General features: G+C 41.4%; 1 protein-coding gene across 4 annotated transcripts in view; it reads left to right on the forward strand.

The window, feature by feature from the left end:
• Positions 1-21,652, forward strand: part of HSD17B2 (hydroxysteroid 17-beta dehydrogenase 2) — an 81,654-nt gene that overhangs the window by 41,364 nt on the left and 18,638 nt on the right. For 3 of the 4 annotated variants that reach the window (XM_072819435.1, XM_072819434.1, XM_072819432.1), the window contains exons 2-3: positions 7,708-7,920; positions 11,612-11,797. In XM_072819435.1, the coding sequence (XP_072675536.1) occupies positions 7,708-7,920; positions 11,612-11,797 (399 nt within the window). The remainder of the gene's footprint in view (positions 1-7,707; positions 7,921-11,611; positions 11,798-21,652) is intronic. The other variant, XM_072819436.1, reaches the window with a different exon arrangement.

The raw sequence follows: 21,652 nt of genomic DNA on the forward strand, positions 1-21,652 counted from the left end.
CTGGATAGAAGCAATAAAAGTCTGGATAGAAGATCAAACCAGCCACAACATTCCCTTAAGCCAAAGCCTAATCTAGAGCAAAGTCCTAACTCTCTTCAATTCTATGAAGGCTGAGAGATGGGGAAGCTGTGGAAGAAAAGTCTGAAGCTAACAGATGTTGGTTCAGGAGGTTTAAGGAAAGAAGCCATCTTAGTAACATAAAAGTGCATGGTGAAGTGGCAAGTGCTGATGATGTAGAGGCTGCAGCAAGTTCTCCAGAGTTCGAACAGAGACAAGGAAGGCATCTGCATTGAACAATAGATTTTTGCTCAACAATAGGACTGTCATAGCTAGAGAGAAGTCAACACCTGGATTCATAGCTGCAAAGAACAGACTGACTCTTGTTAGAGGCTAATGCAGCTGGTGACTTGAAGTTGAAGCCAGTGCTCAATTACCATTCTGGAAATCCTTGAGCCCTTCAGAATTATGCTACATCTACACTACCTGTGATCTACAAATGGGACAAAAAAGCGTGATGCCAGCGCATCTGTTTACAACATGGTTTACCAAGTATTGTAAGCCCACTGTTGAGACTTACAGCTCAGGAAAGAAAAATTCCTTTCAAAGTATGACTTCATTGACAGTGTACCTGGTCATCCAAGAGCTCTGATGGAGGTCGATAATGACATTCATGTTGTGTTCATGCTTGCTAACACAGCATCCATTCTGCAGTCCATGGATCAAGAAGTAATTTTGACTTTCATGCCTTATTATTTAAGAAATACATTTTTTAAATAATTTTATTTATGATAGTCATACAGAGAGAGAGAGAGAGAGGCATAGACATAGGCAGAGACATAGAGACATAGGCAGAGACACGGGAGCCTGACGTGGGATTCGATCCCGGGTCTCCAGGATCGCGCCCTGGGCCAAAGGCAGGCGCCAAACTGCTGCGCCACCCAGGGATCCCAAGAAATACATTTTGTAAGGCTAGAGATATCGTAGTGATTCCTCTGATGGATCTGGGCAAAGTCAGTTGAAAACCTTCCAAAAAGGATTCACCATTCTAGATGCCATTCAGAACATTGATAATTCATGGGAAGGGGTCAAAATATCAGCATTAATGGAAGTTTGGAAGTTTGATATATGGATATCAACCCAGATCATGACCTTGAGGGATTCAAGGACTTCAGGGGAGAAAGTCAGTGCAAATGTGGTAGAAAGAGCAGAAGAATCAGAATCAGAAATGAAGCTTGAAGATGGAACCACATTGCTGTAATCTCATGATAAAACTCTCAATGGGTGAGGAGTTACTTCTTATGGATGAGCAAAGAAAGTGGCTTCTTGGGAAAGTGCTTTCTACTCTGGATGAAGATGTTGTAAGGATTGTTGAAATGACAATAGAGGATTTAGAATATTACATAAACTGAGTTGATAAAGCAGCAGCAGGTTGGAGAGGATTGACTCCAATTTTGAAAGAAGTTCTACTGTGTGTAAAATGCTATTAAATAGCATCACATGAAACAGAGAAATTGTTCTCAAAAGGAAGAGTTCATGGATATGGCAAGCTTTATTTTTATCTTATTTTAAGAAATTGCCACAGCAACCACTTGGTCACCACCAAGATTGTCACAAGATTGTCACACCACCCCACTTGGTCACCAACCATCAATATTGAGGCAAGACCCTCCACCAGCAAAAAGATTATAACTTTCTGAAAGCCCAGATTATGGTTATAATTTTTTATCAATAAAGTATTTTTTAATTAATTAATTTATTTTAAGCAGGCTCCACACCCAATAAGGGTATTGAACTCACAAACCTGAGATCAAGAATCCCATGTTCTACTGACTGAACCAACCAGGTACCTCCATAAAGTTATTTTTTAGTTAAGGCATGTGCATTGTTATTTTAGACATGAAGCTATGTTGCATTTAATAGACTACAGGATAGTGTAAACATAACTTTTATATGCACTGGGAAATCAAAATGTTCATTTTACTTGCTTTATTGTGGTTTACTTTATTATAGTGGTCTGGAACTGAACCCACAATATCTCTGAGGTTTGCCGGTATCTACTATATAGCAGGCTCTTCCTAGGAACTTTCTCCAGAGAGAGTTAGGTCCTGGATTCACAAAGCTGGTTAAAGGTACTACCTTCAAAAATATCTCTGCTCAGAAAACAAGGGGTCAAGATCAATGTGTCTCCTTCTTCTCTCACTTAGCATAAGTTTTCAAGATTCACCATTGCTGTGATGTGTATCACTTTTTCCCCTTCTATGTCTGAATAATATTTCACTGTATGGATACACTACATTTTGTTTATCCATTCATCAATTGATAGACATTTGGGTGGATGACACTTTCTTACCTTCCTTTGTACATACCCTGGCTGAGTTTATTTGCTGCATGGAACCGAGGGCCCAGCCTTCATCTCCGCACTGCAGGACGATTCTCTGTGCAGAGAGGGAATATGTTGGCTCCTGATATGACACAAACCTGTCAGGGGAACTGGAAGCTTTCAAATTCATGGCCCGAATATGTCTAGCTGTGCCAAACAACCACGAAGCAGAAGCGCAGGAATGGTGCTTCACAAGTGGGAGGGGCCCTCCATCAACACCTGGCCTCACTGGCAGAGCATATATAACCCAGTTCCAGATCCACTCTTCACTCTCATCTGGTTCTAAGTTAGTTATTTTCAGGTGAATCATACCCTTCCTTGCTGGGCCACAAGAGAACCATTCTGGAGTTGGCTTCCCCATACCTCCCCTCTCTACTTATACAGATAAAGGAGAAGGTGGCTGGTCCAAGATGATGAAGAGGCATGGACTTGGATTTAGACTCTGGCAAAGAGTCAAAGTCCATTCCTACTATCTCTATGACACTAGTATCTCTCCTTTTCAGGTTTCCCATGTGTAAAATGGGAAAGGAAATCTTGACTGTTGACATTTGGAGAATAATTTTGCAAGACAGTACTGATCACCAGTGACATATGGGGTTTCCAGAAAAGGGTCGCACACATTGCACCTAATGTCTCATGATCTTGCTCCTGTCTAGGATCTGGCCTCACCGCTGTAGACTCAGAAGTTGGATTTGTCCAGCTGTAGATCTATTTCTACAGGGCAAAGCCACATTCACTGGACTCTCAAAACCGTTGTACAAGCATATTATTATATTTTAGAAGACCCACAATTCTAACATGCTAACAGGCTGAGATTTGTCATATGGCCCAGATACTTGTGTGTGCTTCAAATGCTACTGTCTCTTCCTCTGGCCAGGCCCAGGTCGTGAACCATGCATACACAGAGGCCAGTTTCCTGAGCATAGATGCACGTGGATATATGAGGAGGAAGGAGATGGAGCAAAAATTAAATGCAATCAGCATTATTTATAGCAGCCAACACATGGAAGCAACCCAAGTATCCATTAATAGCAGAATGGATAAAGAAGATTGGTACATCCACCCCCCCCATGCATGCTGGAATATTATGCAGCCATAAAAAGGAGTGAAAGCTTGCCATTTGCAACAGCATGGATAGACCTAGAGGGTATCATGCTAAGTGAAATAAATCAGATAGTCAAAGACAAAGACCATATGATTTTACTTATATGTGGAATCTAAAAAAACAAAACAAACAAATAAACAAAACATCAAAAACAGATACAAAAATGCAAAGAAGAAAAGTGGTAGTTGCCAGAGAGGAACGGGCTAGTTGCTGGGCAAAATGGGTGAAGGGGAGTGGAAGGTACAAGCTTCTTCCAGTTATGCAGTGACTAAGTCCACGGGGATGAAAGGAACAGCACAGGATGATATAGTCAGTGGTATTATAACAGTGCTATTATGGGGACAGATGGTAATTGGTGAATACAGCATAATGTATAGACATGTGGAATCACTATATTATGCACCTGAAACTAATGTAACATAGTGTCAACTATAACTTTTAAGAAGTTAAATGCAATCAATGGCAACTAGATGCCTTCATTTCATAGTAGGGATGCCTACTATGAAATTTTGTTTTAAAATTTGTGAAACAAGTTTAGCAAAAATATATTGAGAATAAAAGCCAGAAACTGGTAAAAGCCAAATGAAAAAAATATACAGTCTTCCCCCAAATGTTGATAAGGACCTAGTGCATTCAGGAGACAGGCCCAGGTGAGATGTGTCAGACCTGGCCTGGTCGGGAGAGACTATGCTCGACCCCACACGTGGGATGTGACGCGGTGGCGCCGCTCAGTCCAGATCCACAACAGAGCAAACTACGGGGGAATCTTACAACAGAAGGAACAGGAGTGCCCACACTTTGTCTTAAGGCTGCCACTCTCTCTCGGGCAGTGTTTGAACATACCAGCCATGTAGCCTTCTCTGTTGCACCTTTTCCTACACTTACAGGGCTGGGTAATCTTCATTCTAATTGGAATGATCTTGAAAAGAAGAGAAATTAGGGGTGCCTGGGTAGTTCAGTCGGTTAAATGGTAATTTCAGCTCATGTCATGACCTCAGGGTTCTAGGATCAAGCCCCACCTTGGCTCCCCACTCAAAAGGGCATCTGCTTCAGGATTCTCTCTCCCTCTGCCCCTCCCTCCCCGCAGCTTGTGTGTGCTGTCTCTCTCTCTCTTTCTCAATAAATCTTAAACAAGAGAAATTATCCAAAAATAAGTACTTTCTTATAGCAAAATGGAAGACATTAAAAATCAGACCCCTTCCATCCTGCCTCTCCCTCTAAGGGCAACTACTGTTACCATTTTGGTGTCTTTCCTTTCAAAATCTTTTTTTTTTTTTTTTTTTTTTTTACATTCCCACACAGACAGGTATAGAATTAGCTCCCTCCCTTTTTGGAGGGCATAAATTGGATTCTATCTAATGAGCGTTATACTGTAACTTATTTTGCTTCACAAAATATCTTGGAGCAAAATCCATGTTCGTTTATATAGTTCTACCCCGTCTTTTAAAATTGCTGTCATGTTCCATTATAGGGACCATAATTTATGTCCTCATTTTCCCATTCGTGGACATTTAGGTTAGTCATTTCTTTTGTTATTATATACAGTGCTGTAAAGAACATCACTTAGTGTATCTCTGAATATATGTGTTTGTTCTCTGGGACAGATAGTGAGACTTTTTTGGACAAAAGATATGCACATTGAAAATGGGCATCGACTTAAGCTTTCACATTTATAAGCAATGCATGTAAATGCCTGTTTCTCTAACCTTTCTTTTCTTTCTCTCTTTATCTCTTTCTTATTCGAGTATAGTTCACAGTGTTACATTAGTTTAGGTGCACCACTTAGTGATTTGACGAGCTATACACTATATGATGTTCAACACAAATGTAGCTCCTATTTGTCCTGTTACATGACTACTACAATATCGTTGACTGTATTCTTTATGCTATGCTTTTCCTTATTTCCTAACTAAAAGTCTGTATCTCCATCTCCCCTTTACCCATTTGTCCAACCCCTGTCCCCCTCTTCTCTGACAATCATCAGTTTGTTCTCTGTATTTACAGGTCTGATTCTGGTTTTTTTGTTGGTTTATTCATTTGCTCTTTTAGACTTCATTTATCAATAGAATCATTTGGTATTTGTCCAATTTATTTCACTTAGCATAAAACCCTGTAGGTCCAACCATGTCGTCTCAAATGGCATGATCTCATTCTTTTTTACGGTTGAGTCATATTCCTGTATGTGTAAAACATATTTTCCTTATCTATTCATCTACTGATGGACACTTCGGTTATTTCCATTTCTTGGCTATAATAAACGATGCTGTAATAAAATAGAGATGCATGTATCTTTTCGAATTAGTGTTTTTGCTTTCTTTGGGTAAATACCCAATAGTGGGGTTATTGCATCATATGATATTCTTATTTTTAATCTTTTAAGGAACCTCTATATTGTTTCCACAGTGACTGCACCAATTTGCATTTCCATCAACAGTGCATGAGTGTGCTTTATTCTCCATATCCTTGCTAATACTTGTTGTTTTTTTGTCATTTTGACTTTAGCCATTTTAACTGGTGAAAGGTGTATCTCATTGTGGTTTTGATTTGCATTTCCCTGGAGATGAGCGATGTTGAGCATCTTCTCATGTGTCTGTTGGGCATCTGGATGTCTTCTTTGTGAATATGTCTATTCAGTGCCTCTGCCCATTTTTAAATCAGATTGTTTGATTTTATGGTGTTGAGTTTGTCCTTTTGTCTTCTGATGGTGATCATCCTCTTCTTAGGAAGAGTAACACTTCCATTCAGATTGCAGACAGGTCTTATTAGCTTGGAAGTCAAATGTCTTTTCTGATCACTTACATACTGATCCTTGAGTTGATTGTCAGTGTGCTCTCTGATTTCCTGTATTTTCCAATTCTTAGATAGATACCTGACTATATATAGCCCCTGGCTGCTGATAAAAGAGACGCCTGGGGGTGCCTGGGTGGCTCAGTGCCTTCGGCTCAGTGCCTTCGAGCTTCTCACTCAGGAGGGAGCCTGTTTCTCCCTCTGCCTCTCCCCCTGTCGGTGCCCAGTGCTCTCACTCTCTCTCTCCCCCGACCCTCAAATAAATAAATAAATAAATAAATAAATAAACTTAAAAAAGAGAGAGAGAGAGAGAGAGACCCCTCAAGGTTTACAGGAAAGACCACATGACACAGCCAATATGAAGATGATTTCTCTCAGGACGCTGGGTGGCTCAGTGGTTGAGCATCTGCCTTTGACTCAGGGCATGATCCTGGGATTCGGGATCAAGTCTCACATTGGGCTCCTTGTGGAGAGCTTCCTTCTCCCTTTGCCTATGTCTCTGCCTCTCTCTCTGTGTCTCTCATCTTTAAAAATCTTTTTTAAAAAGAAGATGATTTCTCATCTTTAGAGCTTTAGAGACATATTAACTGTTACGTGTTTATTTTGCTATGGCTCAACAGGTGATTTTAGGTCTATGTTGCCTTCATTCAGAATTTCAGATACCTATTTTTTGTACTTGTTGGTATAAAACAATTTTTACGAGGTCCATAATATCCTGCAGACTGGGTTGGGTAAACTCTCATCTCAAATTCTGAGAGGTATTTTACATATTATGTCATCTGCTTATTTACACTAAACAATGCATTTAGGGCTTTCTATCTGGTTTCTATTGCAAGCTTCTTTTTTTTAAGATTGGTTTCTATTCAGTGGTTTGGGAGAAGGCCATCATGAGGGAAAAAGTTCCAAGGAAGTAAGAAGTGCAGATGGCTATGAGCCACCATCTTTCATAACCTAGAAGGAACTGGGAAGCTTCTTGTTAATGACTTTTGTCCACTCCGAACCAGGACTTAACATTTTATTACATTTCTAAAACCTAAAACCAGCTCCAAAGTATTAATTTGTAATGAATGAGTCACTGAAGATTTTATGGAGTGATGGAGGTTACACCAAATATGACACAGCAGAGATTAATAGAAAAATTTCCAGTAGATGTCTTACCTTAGCTCTCCCTCCTCAGTTCTTTGGCCACCAACCACTCCTAGACCGTCCCATCATCAGTAATTCTCCTTCCTCTTTTCTTCTTTTTACACAGAGAAGTGTGTCTGTTTTGGCTTCTCTGCCCATTTTCCCATTTAGCAGATAAAGAAACTTCCTTAAGTCCCACTCTCTCCAGAAAACATGGGCAATCATACATAGTATCAGTGTTTTCCTTATTAAGTAATTTCTCCTGGCACTTGAGTTTGAACCCACTTTGTATTGTCTTAATCCCTTGCAGGTGGCGATTCCGGATTTGGTCATGCTCTATCTAAATATCTAGATGAGCTTGGCTTCACGGTATTTGTGGGAGTTCTGGATGAAAAGGGATCAGGAGCAGAGGAATTGCGAAGAACCTGCTCCAAGCGCCTCTCTGTGCTCCAGATGGACATCACCGACCAGCAACAGATAAAAGACGCCCACAGCAAAGTGGTGGAAAAGTTGCAGGACAGAGGTATTACCTTCATCTGTCCATGACCTCAATTGCCACTTACTCTCCTAGCAAATGACCCATACTGATTCCATCCTTTCCTAACCACCACTCTCTAGTCCGTTCTGGCTGCTGATCACATCTTGAGGACACCTGTTGGCTTTGGGCATGTCTGGATCCTTAAAAAATGTCATCAGGGCTCAGTCTCTGTTTCTTGGCTCTGCTTTCTCTCTTGTTGGGTTCATGCTTATCCCTCTTATGAGTGTGACTTCATGGTGTCTTATTCAAGGAGATATTCAATACAGACCCCTCTGGTGAGGCTCAGAGAGGTAGCATTGGCCATACTGAATGATAAAGCAATGGGTTCTAGATATGGAAATACCACGTCAGCAACCAGGGATGTAAGGGTGTGGTGAAAAAACTTTCCAGTGTGTGAGTCCATGCTGTTTTATGGCCAGAATTCTGAAGAGCAATCCTCTTCTGAGACCAAATTGCCAATATACCTTCTGTCTGCTTTCCTTGAAGTTCTCTCAATCTCAGCCTCTCAAATCAAACAGAAAGGAAAGCTGTCAAACAAGAGTTTAAAATCACTGAGAAGGATGTGTCCTAAAGAATCCTCTGGGACCTGTAGACAAACGACAAAACCCCAGATCCTGTAAGATGGCTGGCCCTGCTCTATGTTCCCATGCAGCATATTATTACATAAGTATTAACATATTTTTAATAATTAAGTAACGTTAATTATCTTTAAACTTAATAGTTCCCATAGGCGTAATGGGCTTATTGGCCTGCTTGCCTGCTTAAATTCTAAGCAGAGGCTGGCAAACTTTTTTTTTTTTTTAACATTTTATTTTAAAAGAATTGTGGTTTCACAGGAAGTTGTCAATAAATGTACAGAGAGATCCTGTTCATGCTTTGCCAAGTCACCCTCAATGTTAACATCTTGCATAACCATAATACAATGTCAAAACCAGGAAACTGGCATTGGTATAATCCTCAGAGCTTATTTGGATTTCACCACCTATACATACAAGTGTGTGTGTGTGTAACTTTGTGCAAAGAACCACAATCAAAATACAGAACTGTTCCACCACCACCAAGCTCCCTCATGCTGCATTTTTAATTTTAATTTATTATTTTATAATTTTTTTTTTAAGAGAGAGAGTGCCAGCAGGCATTGGGGGCTAAGGAGGAGGGGCAGAGGGAGAGGGAGAGAGAGAGAATCCTAAGCAGGCTCCAAACCTGGGGCAGCCCAATGTGGGGATCGATCTCATGACTCCTAGATCTCAATCTGAACTGAAATCAAGAGTCAGATGCTCAACTGACTGAACCACCCAGGTGCCCCTCTCATGCTATGTTTTCAGAGTCATATTTCCATCCCTAACCCCTGGCAATCACAAATCTGTTCTCTCTCTAACACTGTCACTTAAAGAACATTATATAGATCTGCCATCTATTTTTGTTCAGCCTTTGAGCTCAGGATGGTTTTTGCGATTTTAAATAGTTAAAACAATCAGAAAAAGAATATTATTTTGACAAGTGAAAATTATATGGAATTCAAATGTCAGTGTCCCAAAATCAAGTTTTATTGGAGCTTTGTTCCCATTTTCATTCATTTACAGATGAAGACTGTGGCTGCTCTTAGAGAATAATGGCCGGCAGATTTGAAACAGTAGTGCCTGCAACTAAAATATTCACTATTTGACCTTTCATAGAAAAAGTTTGCTGACCTCCATTCTAGTGCATCCTCAAACTGCTGCCTTGCATGTTGCCTGTCAAAGGTATGCATCAGGCTGACTGAATGAAAACCATCACTTGGAAATGTGAGCACTCTGCACTCATCACCATCCTCATACTAATTGTTGAGCTCTTATTATCAGCTAGGCTATTATCTAACTTAATGCTCCCAGTCATTACTGTGTGTAAATGTCAGACCACCAGCTCAGGTATGTGTGAGAAATGTAATTTTTCTACAACTCAACTCTGTTTCTATTTTGAGCCCTCTTTCTGCCATGTGGCAAAATCCATTTCAGTTTGAGCTTCACCTCATTTCCCCAGGGTAGCATCTAAATTCTTGAGGATGAGACATTTCATCTTCGATCATCAGTGTTTCATGCTGGCCCCTGCTGAGATGTTCAATGCTCTGTCCAGTCCTTGTGCAATTTGGGGCCCACCCACCTCTTTGATGCCATCAAAGGCTGGACCTCCTGCCATTTGTGTCTCTGCTAGCACTGAGGCTCATTCGGCTTCTGTATATACCACAGGTTCTCACTCTGGAGTGTGTCCCAGGGTCACTTGGAGAGCATGTTCTATCACAGATGCTGAGCTTCAGCAACAATTTCTGATCACCAGTTTCTGATCCAACAGGTCTGAAGTGGGGTTCTAGAACTTGCATTTTTTTTTTTTTTTGAGAGAGAGAGAGAGAGCACACGTGCAAGAGAGAAGGGGAAGGGCAGAGGGAGAGAGAGAGAATTTTAAGCAGGCTCCATGCCCAGCACGGAGCCCAAAGTGGGGCTCAGTCTCATGACCCTGAGATCATGACCTGACCCAAAATCAAGAGTTGGATACTTAACTGACTGAGCCATCCACTCCTAGAATTTGCATTTCTAATAAGTTCCCATTTGACGCTGCTGGTTCTGGATCACATCTTGAGAATCATTGTTCTAAACCATACCTGAGGCTCAGGGAACTCAGAATCTGCTTCAGGTTTGCCTAACTAAACATACCCCAGGTGGCATTCAGTCACCTCTGTCAGGTAAAGAGGACCTCACCTCTGCTACAGATCCTGCCACCTGAAAAATATCTGGAGTTTTTGTATTACCTCTTTCCCACCATTTAGGGCCATGGTTCCCAAGCTTGCCTGTACACTGGAATCACCTGGGGAATTTTTAAATTCAGTGTCAAGGTCCCTTCTGTCTTCTACCCCAGAATTTCTGATCTAATTGGGTGGGATGTGGCTGGGCTTTGGGAGGTGGGGGTGGGGTTAAAAAGCCCCCAAGTGGTTCTACATGCAGTCAAGATTGAAAACCACTACTTGTGGACAGAGGTTCTCCAAGTGTGGTCCAGACCTGCAGCATCAACATCACCTGGGAACCTGGTAGAAGTGTAGATTCTCAGGCCCCATCCCAAACACCCTAAATGAGACTCTCTGGAGGTGGTGCCCAGTTGTCTGTTTGTACAAGCCCTCCAGTGATTCTGATGTAATCAAATGGATTAGGCTGGTTGAGGTTTAGACTAGGGCTCAGGGACTCTGCAATCTTATTACTTGGCACCTCTCTAGTTTTCCTATTTCTCTGGATTAGGGTATCTTTTCTACTCTAGGGAAAAGGGAAGACAGGCTCATATATCATCCTGCATGGTCCTAAAGATATTACACTGTCTCTACACAGTCCTTTGAAGGAGAAACATGTCATAGGCTCTTATACTCTCTCCCTTGCTGTGTCATCTGTCCCCAGATACAACAAATATCTAGCTGTGTCCAGGAAAGTGCTTTAAGGAAAAGAAAATATCTCCAAAGACCCACTGCTTAACATTTCATATTTACTCTCCATTCAACCCCCCTATAGAAAGTAGTTTTAAGTATTCAAGGAAATTGAGGCCCAAGAGTTTGAGTGATCTGCCTAGATCCCAAATCTCAAAGAGCTTGATTAAGTGTTAAAAATCCTCTTGCTCTTCAGCATCACTGGTTATCAAAGCCATTCCTTTCTGTCCTCAGGATTGTGGGCTGTGGTCAACAATGCTGGGATCATTTGCTTACCAGCCGACGGAGAGCTCATTCCCATGACTGACTACAAAAAATGCATGGCTGTGAACTTCTTCGGGGCTGTGGAGGTCACAAAGGCATTTTTGCCTCTTCTTAGGAAATCGAAGGGCAGGCTGGTAAACATCAGCAGCATGGCAGGTGAGTTGGCCTTTCCCCACAAGTTTGAGCGGTACCTGTTATGCAAGACGTGGCTCGTTGCATTCTTTGTGGGCCAAACAAGAAAACAGGGCTTGCTCTTGCAGGACTGGGTTAGGATTAGTCAAACTGTGTGTTTACCATTGATCTTAATAACATAAAACCCTGCCTTTCAAATCCTTTCACAGTACAAACTGTCACTTCTTAATTCATCTATTCATTTCTGAGGATTTAGCATTTTATGTATCTTCATAAAACATAAGCTTCCTAGATTTGGACAGGAAATCCCTTATAGAGTTACTGGTAATCTGTTTTCAACACTCTTTGAACTGAGCACACTCTGCTGTTCCCTGTGAGATGAGTAGGCAAGTGTCTTCACCACTGGCACTGCCAGAGCTCTATGCCTTGGTTGGTGGCCCACTAGTGTTTTCCCTAAGATCTTTCCCATCATTTTGCAATCTCAAGATAGTTGAGTCAGGTGTGACATTTGATGACTCATCTTTTTCAATTTCAAAGAACAGATAGTCAATAACTTGAGTTCAAGGTTTAAAAACCTCCTTTCTATAAACAATGCTAAGGTATACCATATCACTTCCTTTTTTTCTAAGCTGGCATTTTCAAACTGGGGTTTCTTTGATCCTGACTCAGCTATGGGTATGGCCATGGGATTGTCTTTCAGGCCACTGCATGGATGAAAGGGAAGCCAAGGGGGTGGGGGCTTGGACTCCAGGATCCTGCCTTTAAATAGAAGAATACTGCTCTTCACTGTTTGATTAGTTGGTTCCAAAGAAGATTTTCTTTTTTTTAAACAAGGCATCCACTAGTTATTTTGTTTTATTTTACTTCTTTGTTTTTTGAGGAGATGTTCCTCATGTTCACTAGGCAATTATCATTGTCCACCATATTCCCTTTTCTGGCTTTCATTCAGCAACTTCCTTGAACTTAACTGTTATATGAATGTGTGTTACTAAGTTGTTGGTTGGCCTAAGGAAGGAAGGAAGGAAAAGAGGGAGTGAGGAGAAGAAAAAAATGGAAAGAGAGAAGTCTAATGTGGTTAAGAGCAATGATTATTATATTTTAACTTGTATGAGAACACTGAAGTATTTCCAATTTCTTGCTCCTTGCTGAAGCCAACAAATCCTGGGAAAACACATTTGTAATATTTCACCCTTATCTTTCTTCTGAACTTCACCTTCAGAATTTTTACCTCTGTGGACACCTCACCCTTCTCAGTGCCCTAGCATAGCCTGGTACTTCTGAAAAAGTCTCCCATGCTCCTTGCCTCACTCATTCAACAAATATTTACTGAAACAACTGATAATTGCCTGCTTCTTGGCACATTGACAAGAAAATTTTTCTCTTTTCTCTCTTTGTTCTCAACTTGGAGCAGCTCATTCAGAAGGTTTTACTTAATTATCACCAAATATGCATACTACCTGCTGTAGGCCTAGTTTCTGCATGTAGGAGCTCAATGAAGAAATCCAAGTGTGAGAATGAATGAAACATGGATGAATGAATGAAGGAGTGAAGAATTTACAGTACAGAGAGTACCCATTCATACATCTTTGACTTGTCTTCTAAAGCTCTTTTTTTTTTTAGATTTTATATTTATTCAGAGAGAGAGAGAGAGAGATTGTATATACTTGCATGCATGAATGGGGTAGGAGCAGAGGGAGAGGGGCAGAGAGAATCTCAAGCAGACTCCATGCTGAGTGCAGAGCTCAATGCAGGGCTTGATCTCACAACCTGAGATCATGACCTGAACTGAAATCAAGAATGGGATGCTCAACTGACTGCACCACCCAGGTGCTCCTTTAATGCAATTTTTAAGATCTATTTACTTATTTGAGAGAGAGAGAGAATATGAGAATGTGAACCAGGGGAGAGGCAGAGGAAGAGAGAGAGAGAGTCCCAAGTAGACTCTACACTGAGTGCAGAGGCTGACTCAGGGTCCCATCTCACAACCAGAGATCATGACCTGAGCCAAAACCAAGAGTTGGGTGCTCAACCGACTGAGCCACCCAGGTGCCCTCTATAGCTTTTTCTAAGCCAAGACTCACTACTCTCTCCTCATATATTTCCACTGGAGGGAAACCTGAGTGTTAAAATAAATCACATACCTTCACTCTTAGTCTCACCATTGGATGTGCAAATTCTTTACAATGAGCCTTACTATTTCCATTCTATCATCTTACCATCATTGCCAAGTCAACATGTCTGAAACCAGAGTTGTTATCAGCAATTCAAAGCTTGTTCCTCTTTCAGTTCTTCTCCTTGTCTGTTGAATTTCAGAGCTTTGAGCTTTCTTAGATATGTTCCTCCTTCTGCCTTTCCCTCCTTTCTCCCACCCAATCAGTCACCAAGATGTATGGAGTCTTCCCCTATCACATCCAGTGTTTTTTTTTTTTTTTTTAAGAATTTGTTTTTATTTATTCATGAGAGACACTGAGAAGGAGGCAGACACATAAGCAGAAGGAGACGCAGGCTCCCTGAAGGGAGCCCGATGTGGCACTTGATCCCAGGATCTGGGGATGATGACCTGAGCCCAAGGCAGATGCTCAACCACTGAGCCATTCAGGTGTCCTTATCACATCCAGTTTTAAATCCTTATGTCCCAAAGAAGCTCCAGAAATAAGTTCATTTGTAGGACTCAGAAGCCACCTAAGGTGTTTTATAAAGTTGTTAAAGCAGTAGCAAGAAATCAGAACAGATGGGAAGCATATGTACCTGATAGAGCAGGTGTTTGTAAAAAGAGAGGAGCAAAATTCTTAAATGTTGCTTATAGTTTCCATTAGTGATGAGAAGCAGAGAAATTAAGCAGAAAACAAAATAAGGGCATCCCTAGCATTTGGCTGACAAGAGTCTTACAAAACAATGGAAAAGATTTTGAGCAGGGTGTTAAGGAGCTATAATGTAACACAGGATCAGGAAAGTCAAGCATGTATAAAAGACAATATGTAACCAACCAATCCATAGAAATTAGCATCCAATTTAATGCCAACTTGACGTGTCTCTTGGCAAAGTTAATATAATAGCAATTTTGGAAAATGTGCTTATCTAGGAATTTATCCCTGGTATTTTTCTCATTTTGAAGTAGGGGTCATGGAGAAAGAGAGACAGGCAATCAGTCACTAATGAGTGTTCTCTAAAGGAGCTCATGGTAACCCAATTCACTAGGTTGTCTTGACCCTGGTACCCCTACCATCCTCTGCATGAGAACAATTTCAGTGGGGTAGTTTTATCATGGATGTTTGCATCAGCCAAGAGGAACTGAGCTGGAATTGATAAATCTGTTCCAGTTATCCACTGCTGCATAGCAAATAATCTCAAATAAAGTGTCTCAGGCTGGTGTGAGTAGGTAATTGGTTTGGTAGACAGTATTAGTGAGTGGTCCCTCAAATCAATACACATCCTAATGCCTGAAACCTGGAATATGTGACCTTATCTGGCAAAAGGGGGCCTTGCAAGTGTGATTGAGTTAAAGAGCTAGAAATGCCAAGATTATCCTGCATGATCTAGATGGTTCTGATACAAGAGTCCTTTTAAGAGGGAAGTGAGAGGGTTAGAGTCAAAGAGAGATTAGAAGATGGAGGAAGGGACCCAGAGCCAAAGAATTGAGGTGGCTTTGAGAAGCATAAAAAGCCAGGGGAACTGATTCTCCCTTAGAGACTCCAGAAGGAATGCAGCCCTGCTGACACCTTGATTTCAGCTCAGTGAAACCTATGACCTTCCGAACTGTAAGATAAGAAATTGTTATTGTTTAAGCCACTAAGTTTGTGGTACTTTGCCGTTAACAGCAACAGAAAAGTAATACCTCTGGGTCTTCTTTAAAGGTGGATGGAGGTACATCTACCTTTCCTCCTTGTCTTCCTCACATTAGTGGGATTGGGGGGACGATGGTGGTGGTGGAGGGAGAGACTGTAGGGCTGGCCTTCCTTTCTAGTACCCAGCATCAGCTATCCATACCAAGGCTCACTCTGACCCTGGCTTTCCAGGCACTCCTGGAGGATATCTTTTGGCAGTTTTAATTCCCAGACAGATATCCTTCCTAGTAAGATATCAATTCTTTTTTTTTTTTAATTTCAACTTTATTTGGCCAATGTATTCAATTCGAATATTGTGGTAGAAATGCCTGGAGAACTGTTACCATTCGATTCAGCTTAGATAGCAAGGTACCAGTTCCTGTTGCAGTGATAAGTACATGTTTTACAATCCTAATTTGGCTCTTTCTCTATGTCAAACTGTAATTAATTCTGATGAATAAGTTATCAACTGTACCTAATTTCCTATTCCAAACATGTTACTTTCTCTAAACCCTAACACACTTACGCAACCCAGGAACACATGGACAGCTTTTCTCCTCACCATTCATATTGTGCAGAATTAACACTTAGCACCTTATTGCATTCTCCCCAAAAGCAAAGCCAACTTCAGATTAGCTCAGATCTTTAGCATAGGTTTTATTAAAGATTTTGTGCACCTGTCAGAATGGCTAAAATTAACAACACAAGAAACAACAGGTGTTGGTGAGGCTATAGAGAAAGGGGAATCCTCTTGTACTATTGGTAGGAATGAAAACTAGTGTAGCCCCTGTGGAAGTTTGCAGTTTCCTCCAAAAGTTAAAAATAGAGCTACCCTACGATCCAGCAATTCCACTACCACCTATTTACCCAAAGGCTACAAAAATACAGATTCAAAGGGGTATATGCACCTCGATGTTTATAGCAGCATTATCAACAATAGCCAAACTATGGAGAGAACCCAAATATGCATTGACTGATGAATGGATAAAGACAATGGGGTATATACATACAATGGAATATTACTCAGCCATCAGAAAATGAAATCTTGCCATTTGCAACAACGTGGATGAAACTAGAGTGTATTATGCTAAGTGAAATAAGTCAGAGACAAATCCATAGGATTTCATTCATACGTGGAATTTAAGAATCAAAACAGATGAACATATGGGCAAGGGGAAAAGAAAAAAAAGAGAGGGAAACAAGCCATAAAAGACTCTTAACACTTGAGAGCAGACTGAGGGTTGATGGAGGAAGGTGGGTGGGGGATGGACTAGATGGGTGACAGGCATTAAGGAGGGCACTTGTTGGGCAGCCCAGGTGGCTCAGTGGTTTAGCGCCACCTTCAGCCCAGGGCCTGATCCTGGACACCCGGGATGGAGTCCCACATCAGGCTCCCTGCATGGAGCCTGCTTCTCCCCCTGCCTGTCTCTGCCTCTCTCTCTCTCTCTCTCTCTCTCTTTCTCTGTCTCTCATGAATAAATAAATAAAATCTTTAAAAAAAAAAAAAAAGGAGGGCACTTGTTGTGATGAGCACTGGGTGTTGTATGCAAGTGATGAATTACTGAATTCCACTCCTGAAACCAATATTACACTGTATGTTAACTAACTAAAATTTAAATTAAAAAAAAGATTTTGTGCAAAGATTGAAGAAAGGGCTATATTCTATACCACAAAACTCATTTTAATGAGAAGTCTTTTAGACGCTTTTTTTCTCCTCCCCAAGGTCTTCAACTGTTAGCCACCTCTCCTCTGGTTAAGATCCCTCTCCCACTGCCGGCTGGACAATCTCCTTGTCTTCCTTTTAGAGTTCATCTGTTTTGTAGCATATATCAGAACTCCATTGCTTTTTAAAGCTGAGTAATTTCCCACTGTACAGACAGACTGCCTTTTCTTTACCCATTCGTCAGTCGATGGACATTGGGTTTCTTTTTTTCACTATTGTAGTAACACTGCAATGAACATTCATGTGCAAGAGTTTGTACACTGAAAATTCTATGTGAGACTTAGCTATTACTATCACTTTCTGTGACCTGAATAAGTCAGTTAAGCTCTTTGCACTTTGATTTTTTTTTTTAATCTTCTAAAATAGAGTTAATGAGGATAGTAATTGAACCTACCTCTCAAGACAGTTGTAACCCATAGAACTAACTATAATGCTGGAATACTCAGAACAGTGCCTGGCATGTAGTGGACAGCTAACTGATATTAAAAATTGTTCTGAAGCATTTGTTGGGTACTATCAGATATATGATCCTAATAACCCTGCATAGTATTAGTATCCCCATTTTGCAGCCATGAAAACTGAGGTTCAGGAGAGTTATGTGACCAGCCCTCCAGCTAGAGCTGTGATTTGAATTTTGGCTTCATATTTTGTCTCACTAAGCCACAGTCTCCCTTGCTGATTCAGCTGGTTCAGGTGTTACCACCATGTCAAACACAACCAAGAGCCTCAAAAGATCTCCCCAAAGGTGTCACCTCCACCATCTTCCTCTAGCCCCACTGCTGGATGTTTGCTCCAGCCTCACCCCTATTCCCAGGTGGGGATAAGGTCAACGTAGTCTGTGTCTAAATCTACTCCTATGGATGGGAAGTTCCAGGATCAGGGCAGGGAAGAAATGCAGCTTCTTCAAATTATTTTCTAGGATATACACAGAAGAGTCAACCACATTTTAAATACAACCTTCCCTTCCACATTTCCCATCTCTGAAGGAAGGAACAAGTAACAGAAAGAGTAAGAGAGACACCATAGCTACGGGGTAGCTATGCAGGTAGAATCAGATTTCGAAAAGAAGAGGAAGCCAACATGGAGACAAACTGCCCAGGTTTTGATACTGTCTTTATCACTGGGAACTGAGTGACCCAGAACAAGGTCCTGAGCCCCTGGGTGGTGGTTTCCTCATAGGATGATGGGTATAAGAATTGCTGCTTTCTAGGGCCATGGTGAGACCACATGCAATGACGTATGCGTAAGCGGGAGCATCACACCTGGCAGGTGGCTGACTTAAGGGGCCTCTCTGCGGAGAGGCTGGCTGTATGTGTGCCTGTGGCTTTCTATCCTCCATGTACTGGTACCACCACCCCTGACTGTGACACTGAGTTTCCTTCCATCCTACTGCTCCCTGCCACATACTAGCCCCTGGGCCGATAACTCCAACAGTTCACTACTTCCACATCAGACCTTACCTGCTCTGGGAGAATCTTAACCCTGTCATCATGTTTATCATCCCTCTCAGAGAAATGGAATAGCTCTTTAACCTAAATCCCTGCAAGGCAGTTGGATAAATATTTAACCAAGTCTCAGAGGAACTGGGAGGTGGCTCTGATTGATTATACAAAGGGCAGTAGAAAAATCTTTGTTTGAGAGGTTTAAAAGCCTTTTCTGGCCAGTTTTCCTCTTAAATTGCAGAGTAAACAGTTGCAAGCTGTGCTTGAACAAAAACGGTTGAAAACAAACAATTTAAAACAACTCCAGCCTCGGGGATTTTGAGCCAGTTGTGGTTTGAATCCTGCTCTTTCGTTACCAGCTGGATGATCGCAGGCAGGTCACTCTACTTCTCAGAGTCCATTTTATCATCTCTCCGTGATAGGCTGATGTAGCCTGAGTCTAGGGCAGCGTTTCTCAACTTCAGCAGTATTGATATTTGGGGGACGCTAATCCTTTCTGTGTGGGGCTGTCTGATATACTGGAGGATATTTAGCAGTAACTGTTTTCTCAACCCAGTAGATGAAAGTAGCACCCCCACCCCCGTGATGACAAATCCTTAGATGTTGCCTGCCACATATCCCCTGGGGAGGTGTATGTGTGCAAAATTGCCCATATTGGAGAACCTCTGGTCTTGGCTAAAGATTTAAATGCATTGTGGGTTCAGTGCTTAGAAAGTATAGTTACTGGTGCATCATAGAAAGTACCCTAATTAAAAGAACCTCTCTACTGAGAGACAGTAATAGTTGCCTACCCCATTGAATTATTTAAAATTCATTAAAATGACTTTAAACCAAAGTAAGTGGCCCTAGAGATTCTTGCAAGTCTGTAAATTATAGGTATCCCACAGAGTTCCCAGCCTCGAACAAGGTCCTACTTAATCTAGGGAAGTTAACTGTGGGATCAGTCCTGAACTTCTTGCTGAGCTGGCTGCCTTAAAGAAATCATCTGGCAAATCATTTAGCCAGTTCCTCAGTGGCTCACTGATGTATCAGGAGGCTGAAGCTGAGATCTGCTTCCCTAAACTCTCATGAAATAACCAGGGCTAGTGTAGGGTAGGGGGAGGTAGTAGAACCAGACTGAGTGAACGTCTTTGTGCTGAGTTGGATTAGATGCTTACCTATGCCTAACATCATTTAACTCTAATGTGTGCAGGACGCAGATATTAATTCTTGTTCTAGAGCAAGCACACTAGTGGGGGTCATCCAGCTGGTGAGTGACAGAGTCAGGGCTGGAAACTGGGTTTGCCTGTTTTTCTCTAAGTTCTGTCTGTGTTCTTCTCACTTTTCCAGACTGTCTGCCCAACAAGAATATACTAGACAAATGGAGCATTAAAAACACGGACCCTAATTCTAGTATATTTAAATGATGATTAGAAGTGTTAACAATTTAGGGATGTCTCCTTCACCAGCCCTTCCCAAACACCAACACAGGTGTGGTCATCACCTGGGGAGCCTATTAAAATGCAGAATTTGACTGAGTAGACCTAATCGTCTAAGATTCTGCATTTCTAAAACTAGTTCCTGAGTGGATGCTCCCAGTCCCCAACTTTTTCACATTTCAGATGCATTAGAATCACCAGGAGGGCTACTTAAAAAAAACTGCAGGAAATCAGTATTGCAGTGAGATAGCATTTCATACCCACTAGGATGGCTATAAAACAAAACAAAACAAAACCCAGGAAATGACACTTGATGGCAATAGTGTGCAGACTGGAACACACATGAGTTGCTGGTAGGAGCATAAAATGGCCCAGCCTCTATGGAAACATTTGGCAGTTCCTTAATAAGTTAAACATAGAATTACCATATGACCCAGCAGTTCAACTCCTATGTATATACTCAAGAGAACGGAAAACAGGTGTTCAAACAAAAACTTGTACACGGATGTTCATAGCATTCATTATTTATAATAGTGAGAGGTGGAAACAACCCAAATGTTCATCAACTAATGAAATGATAAGTAAAATATCATCTATCCATACAATGGGATACTACTAATCCATAAAAATGAATGGTACAGAGTGGATGAACCTTGAAAAGATTACAGTAAGTTACAGAAGCCAGACATAAAAAGCCACATATCGGATGATCCTATTCTTGTGCCCAAAATTGCGAATCCGAGAAACCACCAAGGAGCCGACACCGATGCATACACACGAGGGTCTATTTACAAGCTCCAGCTTGGGTCCAAGTATACCCGACACAGCGGAGCAGGGACTTGGACCCCGAAGTGGGTTACAGCTGGTTTTTTTATAGGCTGGTCTAGGGGATTTTCAGAAGGGGTGGAGGAATTTCTCAAGTTCTGTTTACATTTTGATATGGGGCTTTCAAGGGCATTGAGCTCTGTTCTCATTCTAATATGGGACTTTCTACCATGGGTGTGGGCTCTGTTGTCTTTCTGATATGGGATTACCTGCCGAGGACATTGAGGACATTCTGCAGTTTTTCCCATAAAGTTCAGCTCTTATTCACAGGGGCCTAAGATGGCTGTACTTGTGCTAATGCTAAACTTTAGGTGGGATGGCCTTAATTTTTCTCGGCCTCCACACTATTTATATGAGGTGTCCACGATAGGCAAATCCAGAGAGATGGAGAGCATATTAGCATTTGTCAGGGGTGGGGAAGAGGGAATGAGAAGGGGCTGCTTAATGACTATAGGTTTTCTTCTTTTCCTTCCTTCCTTCTTTCCTTCCTTCCTTCCTGGGCCAAAGGAAAAAAATAGATTTTTTTTATGGAACTAGAGGGTATTATGCTAAGTGAAATAAGTGAGAGAAAGACAAATACCATATATGATTTTACTCATGGACTTTAAGAAACAAAACAGATGAACTTAGAGGAAGGGGAGGAAGGT

Source organism: Canis lupus, chromosome 3 (genome assembly GCF_048164855.1).
Source record: "Canis lupus baileyi chromosome 3, mCanLup2.hap1, whole genome shotgun sequence".
NCBI classification, from domain to species: Eukaryota; Metazoa; Chordata; class Mammalia; order Carnivora; family Canidae; genus Canis; species Canis lupus.